Raw genomic sequence first — 23,067 nt, forward strand, 5'->3', positions numbered from 1 at the left:
AAAAAGAAAGTGAGACAGAAGACATTCCTTTTGAAATTGGTAAGTAAATATTGGTTTAACATCTTTGCTAGGTTGACACTTTTTTGGAGAGCTTTTTAGCCTTTCCAGTCAACAAAGGAGCTGGCAAACAGGTCTGTCACCCAGCTATGTTTTCAGGAAGTATAGAAAAGGACTTGTTAGACTTTTTAACAGAAAAGAAGAAGATATTTCTAATACCTGATAGAATATTGATATATTTAAATGTGCTGATATATGAGATTTTAAAAAAATAGAAAATGTGGTCAAATTTTGCCCTCATTGTAGTCCACTGAGACTGCACCAGGTAATATGTTTAGGAAAAAATTTAGCCAAAAGCAGTTTTGAGGGGAAGCTATTAAAATGCAGATAAATGAAGATGTCTGGCTGACCAGAAGAATCTGTATTCATGTGGCGAATGTTTCATTACTCATACTCCAGTGCTTTCTGAAGTATATTTTTGTATCATCGTTTCCCATTTTAAATTCAGCTCTTAAATCCCAAAAGGGAATTAACTACCAGCCATTTGCATTTTAAAGGGAAAACTCAAACCTCAATAGAGTGCTCTACTTAAGACTCCTTTTATATAACTTGGCCAATGAGCTACATCTCAGTAGAGACCTTAGGGAGTCAACCAAATGACTGAGACAAGGCAGGAAAACCTAGGCTTGGAAGAAGCCTTGTAATTTGCTTCATAAAATGCAGAATATGCTGGTATCGGTGCGAAGCTCTCCTGCAAACTGGTGTTTTCATTCTTGCGGGGCAAAATGCCTTTATTGTTGAGGGGGGGAAAAAAGGACCTTCAACCTTTGGCAAACCGGGACGGCTAAAGCACAGGCTACTTTTGCTTCCTGTGTATGAGGGAAAAATCACAGTAAAAAAAAAGTTGTAAAATAAGAAGAGCAACTTTTAATTCAGCCCTTTGCAAGACATGGGGAATGACATGCGTTTTTTTTAAAACAAAGATCTCCCGGTGGCTGACTCATCTTCTGAGAAAATGTGATTCAGGAGAAGAATCCAGGGGGCTGTTCTCCCCCTCGGGCCATGGGTTTGCGGGTGGAAGTTGTAAGCGGTCCACTCCTTCCCTTGGAGACACCGGGATTCATCTTCTGCTCAGATGTCCCAGTTTCTTTCTGCTGTGTCTTGCTGTATGCCTTTATTCAACTGAAATAGATTTCAAATACATGTATGTATTTATTTCTTATCGCCAAGAGAACCTATATTCTGACTCCTTGCTGCCTTAGGAGCTTGAAAGCTGCGAAAGTGCTGCTACTTCTCATTTTCTTGTGGTCCTCCAAAGAACTGTATGTTTCGAAGTTTATAAAAACCCCTGTGCAGAATATGCAGCCACTCTCTTTGGTAAATAAATAGTACTAGAGAGCACTGTCTGTATTTGGGGCATTTAAAAAAAGTTGTAGAGCAAGGTCTACAAATATGAATTCCTGCGCCTGGGAATTCCAAAATCCCACTCATTTCCCCTTAACTGCGTTGAAGACTAGGCTGCTCATCAGCACGGGACCCTTCTGTTCCTTCCCGAAGTGTTGGTCTGGTGACAGGCACTGGAGGGCAAAGCTGCAGGTCCTGCTCTTCCCTGGGATACCTTGTGCACAACTCCCTTGTCACCAGGGTGCGTGTTTCAAGAAATTAAAAAAAATAATCCTGTGTTGACATAAGAAGAATGACTGGGTGGTTGGGAGCCATGAGGCTTCTAATGATGATTGTAACAGGAAATGTATCTTAATATTTGTTTAAATAGAATGATGCAAACTGCAGCTGTCTATGCTGATATCAAATTAAAGTGAGTAAGGAGGGGATTTTTAGTGGAGTTATTTTGCTTTTAAGTGCACCAGAAAAATAAGCACTTAAAAGTATCATGCAGCTGATGGAAAACAACAGTTCCCAGTAATAAAGCTTTGCAGTATCAGGCATGACATGTCTCCTAGACATTTTAAAACTCCTTATTGTCTGTGTTCCTGTGTCATAAGTTACTTCCTAACACACCCTGTTGCTTGCAAACTGAGTAACTGCACAAACAAGCGATGGGGGGGCAAATAAAAGGCGACTTCAGTGTGCCGTAAGAGAGCTTGTTAGCACAGGTTATTCCATAATGCCTGATCTAACAGGCACTGAATCAGACCTGATTGCAGAGGGAGGGGTGGATTTTTTGTTGTTGAATTGCACTTATCTTCAAAGCTGCTGGAAATGATTCTACGTTTATTCAGCAGGACAAGTCCTGAGGTTTTTATATTCGATGTTGTTCATTGCTGTGCCATTTGTTAAGATGATTTGGCTTTTAATCCACCAATGAATACTGAATGAAGAATTCAATCATGAATCACATCTCTTCTTTTGCTTGCCAGTAATACAAGCCATTTTTATTTCAAATTTCAGGTTTCTTTTACAGTATAGGACAAAAATAAATTATGAGTGGAAAGAAGTTAAAAATGTTCCTCTCGAGCAACTCTCCTGCATCAATGCTTAATCCTTCCATTATGTGTGATATCATTAATCATTCTACATTTGTGGGACAAATTCAGATCTTAATATAAAAGCTGCAATAATACTGACTTATGTGGAACTGCAGCTAATTATAACATATTTGAATTTTCATCTTTCATGAAAGACCTCTATAAAATGAACAACCTTTCACACAGTTGAAATGAGACTGTCTGAGTGAGACTGGCAAGCAGACAAGGGGAGAGGAAAGAAATGTTGTACAAGGACAACAGGAGAAATCTCAGCATCATAATGAGCCGCTATCTGTGGAAAATATGCTGTTGGTGGTGGATTTTTTTTTAATTGTGAGGTTTTTTTCTCTTTAAGCTCTCATGGCTTCTCTACCACAAACTGCACTGCTCAGCTTATTTAAGTTGGAATGGTTCGGTTGCCTTGATACATGAATGACTGATCCTGCCATCTTCAGAGGCTAAATAACATTTCTGTCTTCACAGGTTGACTAGAAGAGATAAAGATGATGGGATGCCTTCAGCCCATTGTAGGAAGATATTACGATGCAAGAGAGTGAGAATTTACTAAATATTTTCTGCAATTCCTCTTCCCTCGGTGTCTTGACTACGCCTGTATTTGTAGACCTCTAGACCCCTGCCTTTTGAGTTCCATTTGTCAGGTTAAGTGTTTGCTACAGCTCTTTGCAGAAGCATCAGGCATTATTCCGCCTTGAGATCCTGCCAGTGCCCAAAGCCTCGGATCCATCTGGAGAGAAAAAATGAGCAGCATAAATACCCAGTTTGTATATTCTGAAAACTGATGGTTAGCTAAAAAGGTGGTTAGGCTCTCTTCTATTTTTGCGTTTGGGATCCTAAATCTGAGCGTGGGCTTATTACTCTGAATTATATATTAGAGGTAATTTCCTTTCCTGGATAGTGAATCCTACAGGAATGCAAATCTATTCCAAAAAGGATTGCTTGTATCTTTCAGACGCTGCATTTGTCTTGGCTAGTCCTCCTCTTCGGACAAACACATCGTCCAGTTAAAGTCACCGTGATCATTGCTTTTGCCCCCCATCCAGAAAATGAGAGATCATAGACTTAGCACGTTTTCCGGATGCTGAGATTGATATGCAGAGCACTGAAGGAGCAGCAGCTTGCTTTAGCAGCCACGCTCTTGTTGTGGTAGCCTTAAGCAGCCTCGATTGATGTATTTTTAATTTTCCAATGCATTGCCTCCTTTTCTGTGCTGATGTGCTTTGGCAAAGCAGTAATATTTCTAAACCTAAAAGAAGGGGTTATTTTGAAGTTCGCAGTTATGGTAGAGTGAGTATGAATGTTACGATAGATTCCTTAACAGTCTTGTTACATGCTGTAGGCCAGGATCATGCTGGCTGAGATTAACATAGCGCAAACTGCTGTTTAAATCTCCCCGCAGAAAAATCTTGGAATACCTGCGTGAAATTGTTACGTGAAAGCCTGATTAGTGGCACTGTTTCAGGCACAGAACAGAGCAGTAGGAAAAAGGCCATCAAGAGTTAAGGATTCATTGACACAATAAAGGGTAGACTTTTCCTCCCTTCCCTGCCAAGCCCTTTTAAAGATGTCTGAGTAGAAACCGAAAAGCTTGTCGGCCACCACTACTGACTGTGTCACTTCCTTTTCACAGATTCCTGTGCTGTGTCTCTTCACGCCTGCAATTACTCCTTTTATCTCTGTTTTTAAGGTACGGCTCCGCTTGCAATGCATCTGTTCTTATTTATTCTCTGTCCTTTCACTTTTCTAAACTTCATTGTATTCCTATAGAAATCACCTTTCTTTTTCGAGACTCCTGTCTGCCTTGCATTATCTTCCAAGGCCTAGAAGGTCTCTGCATCTTTTCTGTTACCCTTTTTCTATGGAACTTCTTTATCCTCTGTGTATACCTTATATCTTAAGCCCAGTTTCTTCAGCCATTTCCTTCATTCATCTTACTGCTGCTGGATTTTGTACACCTTGTCTGCAGCGTCTTGTCCTTTTGAGTTATAGATGGAAGACTTGAGTTGCAAAACTGCAGGGAACCCTAGACTTCCACAAAGGAATTTTGCAGCCAAATATAGATGTCCAATTCCACAGCAGGTTGGCAACTTTCTGATGTTATTTATGGGTTTTGGAGAAGTATTATTTCCCAAAGGCACTTATATAGCTGGATGTTGGATCAAGTTTTAGTTGGCTAATGAAAGTTTTGCATTGCTTTATGCTCTGCATACAGCCATGTTAACAGATAGAGGACTTGTCCTAAGCACAGTATGGCTCGTGATGAGTTGTGGCAGTTAACTGTGTATCGTTCATGCAAGCTGGGTGGTATATTTTTTCTAGAAGCACTGTTTAGTATCTCTTAAATTGCTGAATTGTGTCAGAATATGGAGTTCTCTTTACTCAAGCCCACCACACGCTGTAGTAATTTTCTAAATTCAGTTTGCATTCTACTTCCTAAAACCAAGGCTAACTCAGCTCTACCTCTGCAACCTCTAACTTGCACATACCTGTCACGTAGAGCTAGTACGAATGATGTGATCCTCCATTTAAATCTTCAATCTAGTTTTTTAATTAAAAGAGCTGCATAACATTACCATTCACAGGCTAGATCAATTTTACGCTTTAAGTTGTGGCGTTTAAGAGAACGGTGAGAATATTCAAGGACTTTCTCACTTCTGTGAACTCATTCTCCGGGTACTGGCAGGATCTCAGCACATCAGTTTGCTGAAGTTGCTGCTCCCAGTGACATTAATGGTACCAGACGCATTCCTTGCTGACTTCTGTTTGCCCTTTTTACCAAGAGTTTAACGTTGCCCTTTCAGGGCACATTTTTGCAATCATAAATAAGTTCTTTCCGTTTACCCAGTTGTGGTCTTGCAAGTGATAATGGGCAGAGATGTTCGCTTGAAACATTTCTTACAGAATAAACAGCAGCAGCCAAAGGTGAGGATGGGATTCTCAGTGCTTCGTTAGCACAGATGTGCTGGGAAAAGTTCCCTAAAAGCCCTGGAACCAAGCATATAAAGTGGGATTCTTGGAAGGGAATGTAAGCTGCCACCTACCTAACAGGGTTAACAACGGGAAAGGTGTTCTAGGGAATGCGGCAGCCTTGCAGCATTCATTCAAACTGGTACTGTTGTCACAGGCAACAGATAACTACCAGTTCTCATCTGGAATATATCTACACGCTGAATTAACCGTGACCATTGCAAGTGTCAACAAACCTGGAGTAGCGTAACCTGCTGTTCCTATGTTGACTAGTACTCATCTGAAAAGCAACCACCTCCAAAGCTGTTCCCTGCTGAAAGCGTGTGGGTATTTTTCCACTGCTATAATCACATTTGCGTTTTGCTGGAGACTCTGTCTCTATCTCCCTTCCTCCCTGCCACCCAGCAGCCTCATGAATTCAGTTGCATTCAGAGCTCTTGATGAGCACCAAAGGGAAGAACAAGATCTGGTGGCTCAGCGCTGTTTTTTCTGGGGACTTATTTTCCTGGGGAGGACTGATCTCTATGTGAAGGGGAATCTGTTATTCTTCAAATTTTGATTTGTTTTTTGTGTTTTAGGTAGTGAACTGAGCACTGATGGTCTCGCTTTTGGAGCAGAGTATGCTGTGTTGCAGTCTCGTGGCAGGACTTTGGCTCTTACACACCGGTGTGTCTGCAGTGTAGCACTAAGAGAAGGCTATGTTACTGAAGGTGAGAATGAAGCGGAGGTCGTACCTCGTGCTTATCTGTGAGACTTCCCCAAAAGCCTTCGGAAAAAAACAGGACAACACTGTTGTAATCAAGGCTGTCTCAGTAAAAAGACTCCCAAGTGAATCAAGTATCTGTTTGGTATGTCATGCCTGCGTATGGGGATGCTGCTTTCTTGTGTTAACAGCTGCTGTCCTACCATAAATTATCACACCTGAATAGGTTGAGACAGAGGACTAGGTGTATTCTGGTTGTACTGTTGTTCTGACGCTGGCACCACGTGGCCGTGGAAATTCAGACTTTCATGAGGGCCCTCATACTGTGCACGCCTCCGTACTTAGACATTTGTGACTTCATTGCAAGAGGTATTCGGTAACCAGCTACTGCAGTTTCTGCTGTGCCCCAAAAATCAAGTCTTCACATACCCAAATTAACAAGCCACCCCCCCCTTTTTTTTTGGCAGCTTTTTTGCCGTCCTCTAAATGCGCTAGCTCTCAGAGGGATTGTGAACATTAATACTCACCAAGCACTATGTAAATATTAAGTATTAAAAGTGTATTAATTTATATAGCACTTTAAATGCTATATAAATTCAACCTCGAATGAAAGCCCCTATCCAAAGATTTATAAAGAGCTTGTACGTTTTGGCATGGGGAGAAAGGAAAATACTTCTTTTTTTTTTTAAAGAAAAGGCAAAAGCTGAAGTCAAATGTCCTGTTATTTACTCATGTATTCATATTGCACAAAACAATATTTACATTTAAATGTATCGGTTTTCAAAGAGAACTTGTTAATTCCATTTTCCAACTTGGAAAGAAAATTATATATGCCAGAAGACTGCAGTAAAAGAGATTTAAAGGATTTCAAATACCATAAAAAAGAGACTATAATAAGTGACTAGTGGACCTGTCAGCTGTTTTAATTAAAACTGGGCTGCTTATTGATCTATCGTACGGATTTACCCCTATCTGCAACATTTCAGCAATATTCCCTTCAAGCATTTCAGAAAATAGCGCTTGTAAAGAGACATTAAAGAATATGGAAGTTGAGAATGGAAAAGTTTTATAACTAGGTGACATTTTGTACAAAGATCTTTTTTTTTCTTTTCTTTTTATAAGTAATGTGGTGAAATGAAAATAGCGTCAATGCAAATTTGGCGCAATTGGTTTTAAAGCCAGAAATGTGTCCTTAAATAGTGGCACCAGCTGTAGCAGAACATCTGCACTGAAAGAAACCGGTGCCGCGCTCTGGTTGTTCAAAAGAAACCGGAGGCACGGCTGTTTCACACCGAACCGGAGAAGGTGGTGACGTATCACAGGGATAAGAGCCCGTTGTTTAATTAAAGTTTACGGAGAGCTTGGCTGTGTTTACAGCGGTTGGCGGTGTGCGTGCCGTCTTCGTTTCCAGGCAGTGCCCAGTGAGCACCTGCTCTCAGTATTGCTGGCCTGGCAGGATGAAGCAACCTATGATTATTATTAAATTAGCTGTATTTTAAGAAAAAAAAAATAATAGGGAAAAGCACAATTGGTTTTCATTGCAAACCAAGAAGGGCTCGGAGCTTGCTGGTAGCACCAGGGGTCAAGGGATTTAAGAAATCAGGGGTAGATGTAGAGATGGTTTTCTCTTTAGAGTGGGAAACCTCATTGTTTTCTTTTTAGATGAGGAAACTGCCTCATTTTCCTCTTACTAACGCAGGAAACCCCCTCCTCATCACTAGGCCGGAGGGCTTTTAGTCCCTAAACCCCTATACAGCCCACGGCCATACTGCCCCGCGGCCTTTTAGGCTTCTCGATGTAAGGAATTTCACATGGGCGGTTAATGTGTACAGCAGCATAAAAAGAAAAGAGGGGTGAAAATCCCCCTGGGGTGTTTCCCGCCCCGCGTTTCCCCTCAGGGCCTCCCCGCGGCCTCAGCCCTCAGCTTTGGCCGCCATTTCCCGGGGGGGTGTGTGTTCGCGCCCGTGGGCGGGGCAGCTTGCCCCCGCGCCGCCTCCTATTGGCTGGTAGCGGGGAAGGTGGGCGTGGCTCCTTCGCTCAGACGTCCTTACTCACCCGGGAGCAGGGGCGGCCTGCCTTGGCGGCGCGGCGATTGGCCGCCAGCCGGGGGCTGCGGGACGTCACTCCTCCCCATCCCCGCGATAGGGTAGGGCGACGGGACGGGGCGGGGCCTCGCGAGGCGGTTCCCGACGCGCCGCCGAGGGGGGCGCTGAGGCCGCAGTAGCGCTTGGGCGGCGGCGGACGATGGTGGCGGCGATGGGCTCCGCGCTGCGCTTTCCCCTCCTGCTCCTCCTGGGGCTCGCCGCCCCCGCCGCCACGCTCGCCGGCTACATCGAGGTGGGTAGGGGCCGGCGGCGGCCGTTGGGGGCTCCGTGCCTCAGCCCTTCTCCTCAGGCGGCTGGGGCAGCGGGTGCGGCCCCGCTCCGAGCGGGCTCCCCCGGGGGGGTACCGGGGCAGAGGGGCCGGGCATCGTCTGGCGGCGGCTGAAGGTGGAGGAGAGGCCGTGGGGAAACGGGGCTTCGGCGCGGCCGAGGTGGGACTTTCTCGCCATCTTACCGGGATGTTTTCCCCGCCCGGGCGGCGAGTTAGCGCGGGGGGGGGGGGGGCTGCGTTATCGCCCGGGGTCAGCCTGCACCTGGGCTGCGGTGGTGAAGGCGGGAGATAAGTGGCGTGTTCAAGGTGTCTCTGCTTCCACGGAAGGAGCTGGAGGTTGACCAGCTTCTGTAAGACCTTCTGGGGCTAGGCGGTGATGAGTTCGTGTTTTTCCCCTTGTCCTCAGGAAAGCGCTCCAACCAGATACCTCCGGCCTCTTATCTGGCCAAAGATCGCATGGTTTAGCAGCTTCGTGTCACTGGGATGCTTTGGGTTTTTGTTGGTTTTGGGTTTTTTTTTGAGAAGTGACCTCTGCATTCTTGGCACGGTAGCAAGAACTGTGAGCTTCAGATTGGTCTAGAAGCTTAGAAGAGTATTAGAGGTCAATTTCGTAGAGAAAAGCCTCGGTTAAACGAATCCATTTGGTTGCTATCGGCTTGATAGACCCCGAATAAATCTTCGGGTTTGAACTGTTGCCTTATCTTTCGGCAGGGATGCTTCAGCCAAGTGTAAAGGGTGTGCGTTTGATATAAAATGGCTTAGATGCCGCAGTTCCTATATATAATATATACACATACACGTGTATATATGAGAATATATGTTACATTTGTATCTCTATATATGAAAGTAATTGGAGGAGGGAAATTCTAACTTTATCTCTAAACCCAAAAACTTCGTGTAATCTAGCTGTCTAAACGACAAGAGGGATAGGAAAAAAACCCTTGTCGATTTAAAACCATCCCACCGTAACCCATCTATTAGAGAGAAACGGCAAGACAGAGAGCAAAGTACCTGCTGAGCTTCAAACGTGGCGCATAAATAGAGTTTAATAATCTGCGCCTGAATGTTGTTTGGAAATGCAAAATAGCTACATCCGTCTTGTATAGGTTCTGGATTATTTAGGGATGGATAAAGAACAGGCTTGTGGCTACTTGTGAATGGCTTGATTTGACAGTTTACAGTAAAATTTAGCAAGCTTGGTGAAGCAGAACATTGACCTCAGCGTGATGCAAAAATCGGAAGCCCTAAGCTGGTGGTTATTAGTAACTGGCAGTAAGCACGGTTCTTAAATATTTTTATTATGTGTCGTGTGAAGTTAGTCTAGTCAGTGACTTTTGCTTATTCAGCCGCTATTGAGGAATAGTATTCCACCTACTTTGTACCAGTTCTGTTAAATTTCTATAAATCAATGGAACGTGGCGACAGTTGTCTCTGGAAAAACTTGTGCGGCGGTTGTCTTGCGGGAAAGATAACTTCAGGCTGGGTAGAGCTGCTCGGAGGGAGTCCAGCTAATGCCAAGGTCGGGTTACTTGGCGTTGCCTGGGTGGTAGGGGACTGTCCCGGCGGCTCCGCGGTGGCCGCGTTAAATCCGATCTCTTGCACCTGTCTGGAAACTCCTCCAGCTGTAGGGTACTTCCTCTGTCATATCCGAGACAAATTCGGCTGCTGTGCACATCCCTTCTGGAAGCTGCTGCTTATGGACATGTGCTACGAAACGCCAAGCTGGAAAACAAATCTAGCTGTCGTTTTATTCCGAAGCCTCGTGTCCGTCTCATGAAGCAGAACCCAGGATTCGCCAGTCACCGGATTGGCGAAGGGTTTGGCACAGAAGGGAGAGCAGCAGTGTCGCGGCTCGGCACCCCAGGAGGGGCTTGCAACCCCAGAGAATGGGGGCGTTGACCTCTTTGAGAAGGATTAAAGTGAAACCGTTTCTGCCTCATTCTTTCGCAGAGGATCGGGTTGGATTTAGAGGCTGTGGCTTGGCTCCTCACCTGCGGCAGCCTAGTCTTCGCTGACAGGAGTCGGTACGAGGTGGGGTTATGTTAGTGCACCAGGCTGTCCTCGGTGCCTCTTGGATCTGTTCAGCCATGCCTGCAGCAGAATTTGCATCCTCTGAAGGCACGGCAGCCACCTTAATCTGCTGACACAAAATGTCAACTGTGGCATTTTAATTCCGATTTTTGCTGCGCCCTCTGCCATTGTCTTGTCTGTGGGGGACTGCAGCTCTCGAGTCTATTGCTGCCAGATTTTTCTCAAGAATAGTATCTTGATGCAGAGCTTAGGAAGCAAAATGGTTATTTGGTTTTTATACTCTGATTGTTATTGAACGATATCAGGTAATGGGATGAAAAATATGCAAGAGATTGATTTATTTTTTTGTTGTGATAAAGGTGACGTTTGAGAGTGTACTGGAGTAAGGAAAATGCGTAGCAATGTCTGCAATTATTAGTTTAGTTGGATTGGCACGGTCCCATTAGGTGGATTTTCTTTCGCTTGATTATCTTAGCTACCAGTCCCTGTCCCTAGACCACCCGGTAATCTTCTTATCGACTACAATTTGTTTTTCTTTCTTTCCTGCACAGAGGAAGGGGAGTGGCAGATATATATATATTTTTTTTTTTAAATTATTGGTATGTGAACCTTTGAACAGGGCGTTCCCAAGGGCTTGTTGTTGGTGACAGTCAGTCTCCCTTTCAGATCATCGCGTGTTGATGGCAGATAACCTTTGATGATCTCTCTTCCAAAGGAATTTGAATAGAAAAGCTTAGAGAAATCATCGATACCCAGCAATTAACGTTTTTCTTTACATAGTAACATGTGTCCCAGGGTTGTGTCTGAATTCAGTGACTACTGTGTTTTGCTTGTGAAGTCCCCAAGAACTTCAAATAGGGCATTGATGCCAACTGGAAAAAGAAAATAAATCTATTCTAATTTGATCTGTATTCCAGTGATAAACTACTTCTGCTGTGCCCTCAAGGCCTTTAAAGATGCAAAGTTTCTCTTTTATCACTTGACCTTTTTGTATAATCAAATCTGAGGCGATGCAGACTTGATACTGCTTTTTTTAATCACGTTTGGCTTTAGTGGTCTTTTTCCAAAGCTACCTAGAATGCTTATGTCTGTTACCCCTCTGTTTCAAGTTACCAGGATTTGGGGTGAGAAAAAACAACGGTGTGTTTTGCAGCAGAATTGTGCATTTCATGTTATTATTTTTGTATTGTATGCTTAAATTCTCACTGACAAAAATATCAGTCTTGTGCCATTTCTGCAGACCTTAGGGACTTCTAATTGCCTGCTGCATTGAACAAAGAACTCCACCTAGGGGAAATTTCCACTTCTGTGTTGAAGTCCTGAGTAGAAACAGCTCAGTAAAATTCCAGCCTTGAGCGTGTGGCCTTTTTAGTTTGCTTTCAGTTCCTACAACTTCACTTCCCAGTAAGTGTTAGGAAATATACTTTAATATGAAAGTGATTATACGCAATGTCTCTTCGGAGCCTGAGCAAAAGCTGCTCTGAAGCAGGGATACATGTGAGGAAATAAAGCAAATCGGATGGACATCTGATACTGCAGAGAGGCTCTGGCATTTCTGCTGCATTGTAGAATGCCACGGGAAGGTAAGCTCTGCTCTTTGGAGGAGGCCTTCAGCTCTCCTTGTTTCACATGCGAAATTTTCTCTTAAATGTTATTTAGGCATTAATATCTCTACGAGGGATTAGATGATTTTTTTGTTAATATGTTTGTTGCATTGCCTGAGAGTTATTCAAAACCTATTCTGTGGGCGGCTTTAGCTGGATGTGAGCTTTGTTAGTACATACTGCTCCTCCTTCAGCACCTTATAGTGCAAGGAAGGATTAATGCACTGGCTGTGTTCTCTATGCCAGTTAGGCTTCTCTCTAGATGTTGCTTGTAAAAATTCTGCCTTTGCTTTTTTCCCCACGTGTGTGTCTTTTGGAGGCGTATGGACTCAATCTTGTAAACATGAGTTATTTTGACTGCGGCATCTGCTTCTACAAATGTACTTAAACCATAACCTTGTTCTTCAGTTGAAAATAGAAGAGAAATACACCATCCCTGACTATCTCTTTCTTGTTAGATCAACAAAGCCTTTACCTCCGGTTCTACACTTTGGCATTTCAGACTCCTCGTTAACTACTTAGGTTTTCTAAGTTGGCGTAATCCTTCAGATGCTTGCTCTCATGCTATTTATGTGCCGTAAAACTTAGTGTCATTGATTTTTTTTTTTTTTTTAGTTCATGCAGTCAGCACCTCTGAAATATGTTGTTAATTTAAGATGATGCTCGCTCTTAATTGGAATGCTTCAAATACTTGCAATGACCTGGAAACCATTCTGGTAAGGCTTCTAATTCGGAACTGTACTTCAACTTGCAAGATTGCCCCTTTTTTCTCCAAAAGTGTTGTCTACACCCATAATGGGCATGCTCCACTTTCTCTACTAGCAGCAAGTTTGTCACGGGCAAATGGCATATCCTATCACGGGTTTCACCATACTGTTTACCTTAAATGGGGCCCTTAGGGCACTTTGACTAGATTAATTTTGTACTTTCCATACCAATATTTTAATTTTCAGCATTTTGCTGTCGGTGCCAGTAAGTCTCAGGTTTGTGGGGAGAGGAAATGGATTGACAATGTCGTGCGAAGTCTCAAAGTAACTCTTCCATATATATATATTTATTGTATGCTTACTAGCGTGAATTGAAAAGCAGTAAGAAGGAAGGCACGAGCAGAGTGATTTGTCAGGTTTCTCTTTATCGTGGGTTGACCAAAATGGCATACTTCTTTCTTTCCTCTGGTTCAGGAGAGCTGATGGCTCCTCATTAGATACAACAGGCTAAAAGGTAACTTCAGCCTGTTACTACTGTGATGTAAATAGGGCAGGCTGTACTTCAGGTTGGGTGCTAAGGGGAAAGAAACAAATGAACCTTCGCTTCTGAGTGGCAGTGCACAAGGAAATGTGGTTTTCGGGAGAAAATAGTTTGGCTGGGGTTTTTTTAGAGTAATTTCTTAACGTTAGATTTGCACTTCTTTTAATTTATGAATCCCTGCAACTGTAGGCAGGGATATACTCCGCATGTAGATCTTGCGTGTGGATAACACTTTTTTTTAACTTGTTCAGCGCTAGATTTACTACCTTCACCCCCATCTGCTTTCTCAGTTGGAGTTAAATATATATCCCTGACTGCGCTTTCTTGAAGCTCTACTACCTCACGCGAGAACATGGAAAATCCACATGCAAAAGAAGATAGAAGTCAAATTCACCTTCTAGCGCGGCTTTTAAATGGTCGATACGTTCTAATGCTTGCTCCACGGTCTGATTGGGTTTGTGTCTTTGTAAAAGTTTAATTTCCAACTTGAGATGAATGATCAAAATACTAATGTTGTGCAAATGGTGTTAAACTAATCTTTCTAGCAGCAAAACATAGCTTGCTTGGCTTTATGTAATCAGGTGTCCACCTGATCAGACCCATGCAGCTAAGCTGCTTACCAGCACTTCATTTGGAAGTATTATAGCGGATGTTTTGTGTACAGCCAGTGGGGAAAAGAATACATTCATTATTTTTGAGAGATCGACCCATATATGTATTAAATTTAGTTCTAACGCTTTGTTGTCATATTTCATGCTGTCAGCCATGATCATGTTCTTGTACAAATGTATACATTGCAGACCTTCATTTTGGTTTATATCTTCAGCAGCCTGCTAGTCACTCTTAACTAGCATGCAGTCAAATGTTGCCGCTCTCCGTGGCATTCGATGTTTTATTTCACTTGCCATTTTCACTGGCGACAAAGGAAAGTCACGTCACGTCTTGGTTCTCTGTGTTTTGTAAGGGAGTGAACTGATGGATGAGGCATGGTCCAGAAAGTCTTTTGTGTTCTGTTACAGGCAGAGCTGGTCCCTGAACGTGTACGTATGTATTTCTTCATCTGTTTTAGAGATCAAGACTTGATCTCTCCTGGCCAAACTGGCACAATAGTCTGTGAGGACTGCTGCTGTTGTTGGGCTATTGCGATGTTAGTGTGCTGAGGGCAAGGATAATGGCTTTGCTTGAGGTGTTTTTTTTCCTTGCAGATTTTTTTTCTAAAGACGATTATGTTAGGCCTTGCAGTAACATCTCTTAGCAATGCTTTGAGGGAAGTCTTAGCTCTCAAGCCTGCTGAACAGTGTCTGGCTACAGAGTTTAATTTAATCTTCTTTGCGGGTACCTTTCTGGGGGATTCCTCTTCTGAACCTTTGAAAGTTTCACCAGTTATTTTGACTACTAGGATTTCCTGCACAGGCGAGCAGTATGGCAGGTTGCTGTGGCTAGGCAAGGCTTTTGGTTTATGAAGCGGGGTCTGAAGTTGTTATTCTGTGCAGTGGGTGAGCTTCAGAGAAGTTTACAGAGGAGTCGGAGTCAATAGTTGTTTGGCTCGGATGGCTTTTCTGTGTTTTGAGACTAACTGAAAATCCTTACGAAATGATGACTTGATGAGTTCAAGTTTTTCAAGTCACCAAATATGAAGGGCTTAAAAATTGCCAGCAATACGTAGATGCAGCCTGAAAAAAAACCCCAAAAAATACAGAAGGTGGGAGCTGACTCTTCTTTCCCGCTTGTCTCGGTAAAGTTTCCTGTGTCTTAGCTCCGGGGTAAGGCACTGAGTCATCAGTAGCGTTATGGTTCACCTCGACTATTTACGATGTGACTAATACATGGTATCATGCAAAGGTGCAGCGTGCATGATAACTGTGCTTCAGCACTCGGATTCCAGGCTTTGGCTCAGTGACAGAGATGCATTTAAGTAATTTCATAGAGTAAGCTTCTCTCTAACAAAATTAGAACAGTCAAAAGTATATTTTGATTCAGGTCAAGGACAGAGAGAGAGACAGACAGATACAGGCAAGCACACAGATATGGCTGGGGCCATAGTTCCTCTTTACTGTACCAGCAGGTTGATACTTGGTGAGGTTTCCGTTTAAGAAGTCTCCTTACTGACGACGTCATGTTTAAATAAAACGTAGTGTTTAACCTTGACAGTTCCTTTACTCGATTAGGTCTTTTTTCCTCCAACAAATATTTGCTCCTTAGGTTATATTTTCAAATGTCTGATACGTTCTGAGGTGTTGGTCAGTGTTTTGGGCTTTTTAATTCTTGTAGTAGACAGTTTTATTATTCTGTTAACTCTCTGCTATCACAGGGTCTTGCATTTTCTCACACAGCTGCTGTGCTTGGGTTCTTTAATCTGCCACCTCAAAGCACTAAAATAGTCAGTGAGGAGACCTCGAAAATTGTCTTCTGATGATGTTGTTGCAAAGATGAAACATCGGTTTGGTAAACTACTTGGTATTTTGCAGGAGTTGTCCTATGCTGACTTCAGTACTGAGATGCTTAAATCAAAAGCCAAACATTTGCATTTTTAATCTTTGGGCTTTTCTTTAAAGGCTCTTATGGTTGTTTTTTTTTAGCTCCAGCTCCCTGCCAAAAGCTTTGTCCCTTTCTTTTTGGATTTTGGGTTGATGAATCCCACGAGTTATGATGTCATTGCTTAGTGTGAAGTGACAGCAACAAAAAGAAAGAAAAATCTTACTGATACCATCTGTTACAATAAACGTTATGCACTCATGTTACATTTCAAGCGGATTTGGATTGCATATTCACAACAGAAGCTGGTCTCTGCTTAGACGTGTGGTAACCTCCAGCATAAAGCTTTTAATCACCGAATTCTCTATATGGTTTTTGGACTTGGTGTGACACGTTTCCAGGTCAAAGTTAAATAGTAGGGGTTTTTTATCAGTGTTTAATCTTTTCCCATTAATATTGGGACTAGTAACTTGCCAAAAATGGTCCTAGAGGAATCTGCATGAATTAGTATAATTCACTATCACCGGACGCTGGTTGACTTCTTACGCTGGTAGTCTTAACAATAATTGTGGCCTGAAATAGAGAGGGGCAGATTTGCTTTAATCTGCTAAGTATTCCTCTCAAAAGATTAAATGCAAAATGTTGATTCAAACCTGTGGTTTGAGTTCCCAGTAAGTATAACGGCAGTTGAACGTGAGTCTTTCCTTGCATAATTTATCAAAGCTCTTGCTGAAAAAATTGAATTTGATGTCTCGTTCGTTTTACACAGCAAGATCACATACGCGTTTAGAAACCCTAAAGAATGAAATAGTCTCAGGATCCAAGCTAAGCACATTAGCCTGTGTAACGGTCTTGGCCAAAGATTGATTCTCAAGTGTAGGATATGGCAGTGCTCATGCATGTACTTTAATGTTGCTGCCTGTCAGGAAAAAGGAAAACTGAGAAATTGTTGAGGGTGCACATTATAGTGGAAACCAGTTATTACTCTTGAACGGAGCAGGATGCTCGCAGCTCCCATTTGGACTGTTGGAATAAGATTAAGTGCCTCTAAGTAGTTTTGTGTTGCAGGGTTTCAAATAACTGCTTCATTTCCAGAGTCTTTAAGTAGAGCCTCGTAGCCCCAGCACTGGAAATGTCAAGCAGTGGAGAAGGGTTTCTTTTCTTGATAGCCAGCCAAAAAAGTTGGGCTTTTGTGTTTGTGACGTATTGGCGTATTAGAGCTCAGCCTTCGGACATGAATGTACACGGTGCCACGGACCTACCTGGGCAAGAGCCAGACCCCAGAAGAGGCCGGGTGGATTCTCGATGGGGGTTATGGAATGAAGTTGGGGTGTTCCTGTGGATGTGTGAAGCTTGGGCCTGGGACAGAGCATCCTGTCACAGAAAAAGAGACTCACGGGAGGCTTTAAAAACAGGGGAAAAAGCATTCCTGCCCCCGTCACTCCTGATAAATGCTGTCTTGTTCAAATTGCATCAATACTTGCTCTGCAACAAAGCTAGTCAGTATGTGCATATTCTGTTTAGGGCAACAGCCGCTTTCTCGGAAGCAATTTACCAATAACAAAGGCAGGAGATGAATGGCCTGCCAGAGTGCAGGCTTGATGCAATGTAATATTTTGCGCTGCTGTATCCCTGCGTTGTCCGCAGCTGGCTTTATGGTCTGAATCACAGCTTGTGATTTGCTTAGGTCCCTCACCTTCTGGCTAAACGCTTATGCTCTTGTTTTTATCGGTCTTTTTGTTGTATGCATGTACAAGGTATGTTTGAGTTTGCGAATAAGAACTTACACTAATCACATTTGAATCCATAGTACTGTGTTTTATACATAGTGTTTTAGATAAATTAATCCTTCATCTTGCTTCAGAATGTCTTCGTTTCTCAGGTTGAGACAAAGAAATAAGCATCAACCAGCCGATCACCTCGAAGTCCTTTTGCCTTCTCTCCCTGTCCACCAGATGCTTTGCTCAGCAACGTGGCTCCAAGGAAAGACTAACGTGAAGAGCTGGATTCCTAACGTAGCGAGGTTGTTAAGATGACAGGAAATCTTGTTTCAGATTTGCTTGAATGTAAAATCCGCAATACAGACAAAAGGCAATTTGAAGTTGAGGCTGAAATTCCTAGGTTTGGATGGATTTGTTGCGCTCAATTATGTTGAGCAAGCTTTTGCAACTTGCTTCACATGGGAATTAGTGTGATGAGAAGAATACTTTTCAAAGTATACCCGTATGGGAGGTTTTCCGCAGGGCATCTATAGCATGCTAATTCCCTCTTTCATTGCAGGGCACTGACTAGAATGCATCATTGTAGTCCTTTTGTAATAGATGCTGATGTATTTCAAGAGCATTACTGTTCTGAAACGGCCAGTGTCATACTTCTTAGTTGCGTGTATGCAAACAGCTAAACTGGTTGCTCCAGAGAAGAATATTATGAAGATGCCCACAAAACTTTGGGCTGCAAGCTTCATCTATACTGTAGAAGAGAAGAAGTGAGGAGCACTGCTTTCTAAGACTCAAAATGGCCTTTAGCTTCAGGCAGAAGCAAAGATGACTTGACTTCATTTGCCTTGCTGTCCTTGGTTTCAATGTGGCTTTTCGTGTTTCCTGTCGCTATCTTTAAAGACTTTTGCCAAAAGTTAAATCGTTATTCCGCATCGTGTAAGTGGCTGGTAGCTTTACTCACACTGTTCTGTTATTTTATTTAATAGTCTGTGGTTATTAAATTTATTTTGATCGTATAACTGAGGGCATAACAAATGTTTAGCCACAGCTGGCAGCCGAGTTAACCATCTAAGATGGGCTTAATGTGCACAGCTGTTTGTAGCTAAACTTTCAGCAGCTCTTCCCCTGGTGTTGACTTTGAGATGCATTGCCACTTATGTAGTTACTAATTTTTTTTTTTTAAGAGGATGCTACTGACCTGCCTGTAAGCTACTTCTTGTGCCATAAAAGGGACTGGTAGATTTTTACTGTTTATAGCAGTTAGCTTTAAATACTCCAGATCAAGTAAATTTTGTTTTGTAATATTTGCCTTGGAATGACTTCTGTGCTTTGGAGTATCTCTTCAAATACATCTCTGAGCAGCATCCATCTAACAATATGCGTCCACATCACATCTAGGATGACGTTCCTCAGTGATGAAGAGGATTAAAATAGTCATTAAGCTGCAAAATACACCACATGTTATGTAAAGTACAAAATAAAGATACAGACAGACTGAACATGCTGGAGTGGTACAATCTGTTGGAATGCATCAGGATGTGAACATCTTTATCTCGAGCCAAATTTCAAATGCTCATATTGCAGAAAAATGAAACTGGGGCTGAGTTTGGGTATGGAAACGCTCAGCCTATTGTTGTCTGCAGACACACTTTCTTGCTTTTATTTTCTCTTCTGTGTGTGAATGGATAGTTGGTCCCCTCTGCAGCACCTTGGCTCCCGAGTGAAACTTAAAATTGTGCGCTTAGTGGTATTTGTTAGGATACTTCTTGTAGCGGTGAGAATTTAACTTTGGGAACAAATAGTGGCCCCAAAGCAGAGCACTGTTCTTATTATTCCCACCTCTCTGGGCAAATATTCATATGCCTTTCATTGATAGCTACAACTATGAAAATACAGGCAACCTCTAATGAATCGTGTGAGTGGATAGTTAGTCCATTTGTCTTTGCTGTCCAAGCTTTAGAATTGCCACACACCCTTGACCCATGTGAATTCATTTTGTGCCTGTTACCTAACTGTTTTCCTCCTCAAACTGTTACTACAATCAGATATAAAAATTCTCAGTGCAATATTCTCCGAGTCTTCTAAATGTTCCTAGCCTCATAACACAAATTCATCTAGTACTGGTATTGCTGCTGTCTAGGCTAGCTACGGATTGTGCAGGAAGAGGCAGCCTCAAAGATAATTAAGACGTAGTCTGTTAAGGAGCTCGTTTGGGCTCTCAATTATTTATTTATTTATTTTAAGATGTCCAAAACAAGGATATGAGAATGAGATACGTTTCTAGCTGTCTCGTGCTATTGCATCATCAAGCTATATTTTCAACACGGCTTTCTCGGCTGCTGATCTGTTAGGATGTGAGACATCTGAATATATTCTATAGGGCTAATCCGCAACAGTGATTTGCCAGATTCTGGCGAGGTTTAATATTTGCAGCTGAGATGCATACACAGCCGTGTTTCTAAATTAATAAAAGGCCTTAGTGGACCATGTCTGAAGTCAACTAGTGAAAAACAAAACCACCGCTCCCTGGGCTTTGAACTTCACGCAACATTTTTATCCTTTGACTTTGAGAAAGCTCTATTGAAACTACTCAGCCTATGGCTAGGAAAATGGTGAGTGGCCTATTGCATCAATAAGCAAATCAATCTACCCTCCGATCACTGTCCTAGTGATGGGATTTACATGTTAAGTCAGCATTTCCATTGCTGTCCATATCTGCTTGTAAGGTCAAGGAAAGTAAAACTTGTTTGTCATGGCTGACCATTTATTTCTTTCTCACTCAAGTGTGTATCACGTAGGACAGGAGCATCTGAGCAGGCAGAAAAGCTTCTCTGAGGAAAAAATAAGTAGTCCTCCTCTTCTCCTGTCTGATAGCCTTTTCCAAACAGAAAAATAAAGAATTGTTTGGAATCCTTGTGTTCAAAATAACATATCTTGAAGTTTTTCTTTACTGTTCCTCCAGCTGGAGAATACCAAGGCTTCAGGCAAAAAAAAAAAAAGCTGCTAAAATGGACAGCCTGGACAAAGGGTTTTAAAAAAAATAAAAAATAGTAGTACCTTTCAGAGACCTTGAAGAGTAATTTCTCTTGAGGTGATGGAAGTTCTCGGTGTGTACAGCCTCTTTAAGGCATAACTAGATTGTCTAAAACTGTTCTGCCTGCTCTTTTTCAAAGAGCAATTTCTCTCGCTGTTGCAGAACAGGCAGTTTTTGCTTCCACGTTTGTAATAAAGCTTTCAGCTCATGATGGTTTTGTGCTTCAAAGCCCTTACTGAAGTGTCACATTTCTTAAAACTCGTCAAAGAACTGACCATCAGGTGTATGGACCTGCAGTATATAACTTCTTCCCCTAATCTAATGTTCAACTGTAGCTCAACTAAGTAGATGGAAAAGAAGGCGGTGCTGCTTTCTATCTCCTACCTTGAAAATTTCCAGAAAATGCTTAAGGAAACCTCAAGGAAATAAGTATCAGTGTGCACAGAGTTCATTCTTCCCACTGAAACCCGGAGGAAATTGCTAAGGAGTTGAAATATCATTTTATGAAAGATAAAAATCAGTTCTCCTGTTTTATTTCTGTGCAGTGCTACACAATCTGATACAGCTCAATAGACTGAAGAGCTGTAAAGCTCAGCATGTGAAAATCGTGTGTGTTTGTGCAACGTACAAAGCCGGTTAACTGTTATGCAGTGATACCCCTGAAATACTTGAGGTTTTAGGCTAGCTTCTGTTGAACTAGTTTTATTTTCTGGATGAGCAAAATCAGTAGAGGGGATCTGAACCTAGCCAGCTTTAGTCCGTGCTATAAATTACTACTTAATTTTCTAATAGCATTAAGCAGTTACTCTTAAGTAGAGATCTGTTGCTTCCCTGAAAGAAACTGTTTAATAGATCCATTAGAGTTTCAGTATGCTGGCCTAGCTATGATACAATGCTGTGACTATTAAACCCCAGCTGATAAATTAATGCTTCAGAATTAAAATGCTACTAAATTAGTCAGGATTGCTTTAGAAGAGTAAAAATTTGAAATCCATTAAGCCATTACTGAGGTCCTTCACTTCTATGACCCTGCTGCTGACAAAACTTTAGGGGTACTTCAGAAGGCTCTTCGTCATTTGACCTCTCTCTCGTGTCAGACTGCTAAATCTAGGTGTTTGAGCTCTAGGGGATAGATAGAAATCGTCCACCTTTTACCCTCTGCTTTGGAAGAAGGAAGTTGTGAGATTTGAGCCTAAATTCTGCTAATAGCACCGGGATCCTTCTGAGAGATGTTTGGCTCTTGGGAGACAAGCTTAAAAATAAACAAGTAAAGCTTTCGCCATCTGACTCTTGGAAGTAAGAAGCGTCGCTCCGAGCCGTCTTCCCGCACTTCAGCCTCTTTGCTGCTTAAGTAAGAACTGCTTGTCATTCTTTATCCTGCTCGTGTTTGCTTGCTTGCTCGCCTCCAGATTGCCAGCATTAGTGGAAGGAAACTGGCAGCCTTTCTTCAGTTCTGTTGCTGTTTACTGGGATCAAAAATAACTGCAGTCAGGAAAATGAAAGCCCGTTTTTTTGGTGAGAATTTGGGATGGTTTTGCTAAGTTAACTCTCTTGCATTTATTTTTTAGCCATGAGTGGTAGGAACTTTTCCTAATGAGCAGCTAACTGAAAACTAAACTTTCTTGGGGCCATGTTCGCGTTGAAGTTTTCTATTTAAGAAAAAAAATATCTTTTACTGTAGCTGAATAAACTTACCACATCAGTATGGGAATCTTTAAACAGGAAATACAAAGAGGTTGTTTTTAAGCACTGATTTCTGTGCCCCTAGACATTAAACGTTCTTACTTAAAAGATTTTGTTTTGCTTGCAAGCAATGATCTAAGGTGTTGCCTGAAAGATGCTCCATAACAAGCCATAAGCAGTTCTCAGAATAAATAACAGGAGGAGGTGTGTGGGAAGGTGCGTGGGGAGATGTTTTTGGTTTAAAATCCCAATTTGCATTATCTCCTAAATATATTTAATAAGAGCTAGAGTTAAGTTACCCGTTCTCGGTAATATCTGCTAACTGCTGACTATTTTCATAGGCCTGTAATTTACAGAATTAACCTGTGCTTTTGACAGAGCTTTAAAAGTTTTAGGTATAAACATATCCTCAGTTTGAATGCTGAAAACAGCAAGGCTGTTCCATAATTTTTTTGGTAACATGTTAATTTTAGTCTGGTTCAGCATATACTTGGCAAAGCTCTGGGAGCAGCAGCAAAGATGAAAGCAGCCCTGTACTTTTTAGCTGTGGGTTTCCTATTTTCAAAAGATGGTCATTAGCACGGTTTGGAAAGCCAAGACTTAAAAACCTCATGGTTTCCTCTTCCAGATTTGAAGTTTCATCTGGACTGTTTGGAGAGCAGAATTACCAATTAATTTGGGTTGGTGTGTTTGGTTTTTTTCCCAGAAGATTGTGAATTTGGGGATGGAA

At 42.2% G+C, this 23,067-nt stretch overlaps 1 protein-coding gene across 1 annotated transcript in view; it reads left to right on the plus strand.

Moving 5' to 3' along the window:
- The first annotated feature begins 8,427 nt into the window (after positions 1-8,427).
- APLP2 (amyloid beta precursor like protein 2) overlaps positions 8,428-23,067 on the plus strand; it is a 48,194-nt gene continuing 33,554 nt past the window's right edge. Inside the window, exon 1 of the mRNA XM_059829781.1 lies at positions 8,428-8,508. Coding sequence (XP_059685764.1) covers positions 8,428-8,508 — 81 coding nt within the window. The remainder of the gene's footprint in view (positions 8,509-23,067) is intronic.

The sequence above is a fragment of the Gavia stellata genome, chromosome 26 (assembly GCF_030936135.1).
Source record: "Gavia stellata isolate bGavSte3 chromosome 26, bGavSte3.hap2, whole genome shotgun sequence".
NCBI lineage: Eukaryota > Metazoa > Chordata > Aves > Gaviiformes > Gaviidae > Gavia > Gavia stellata.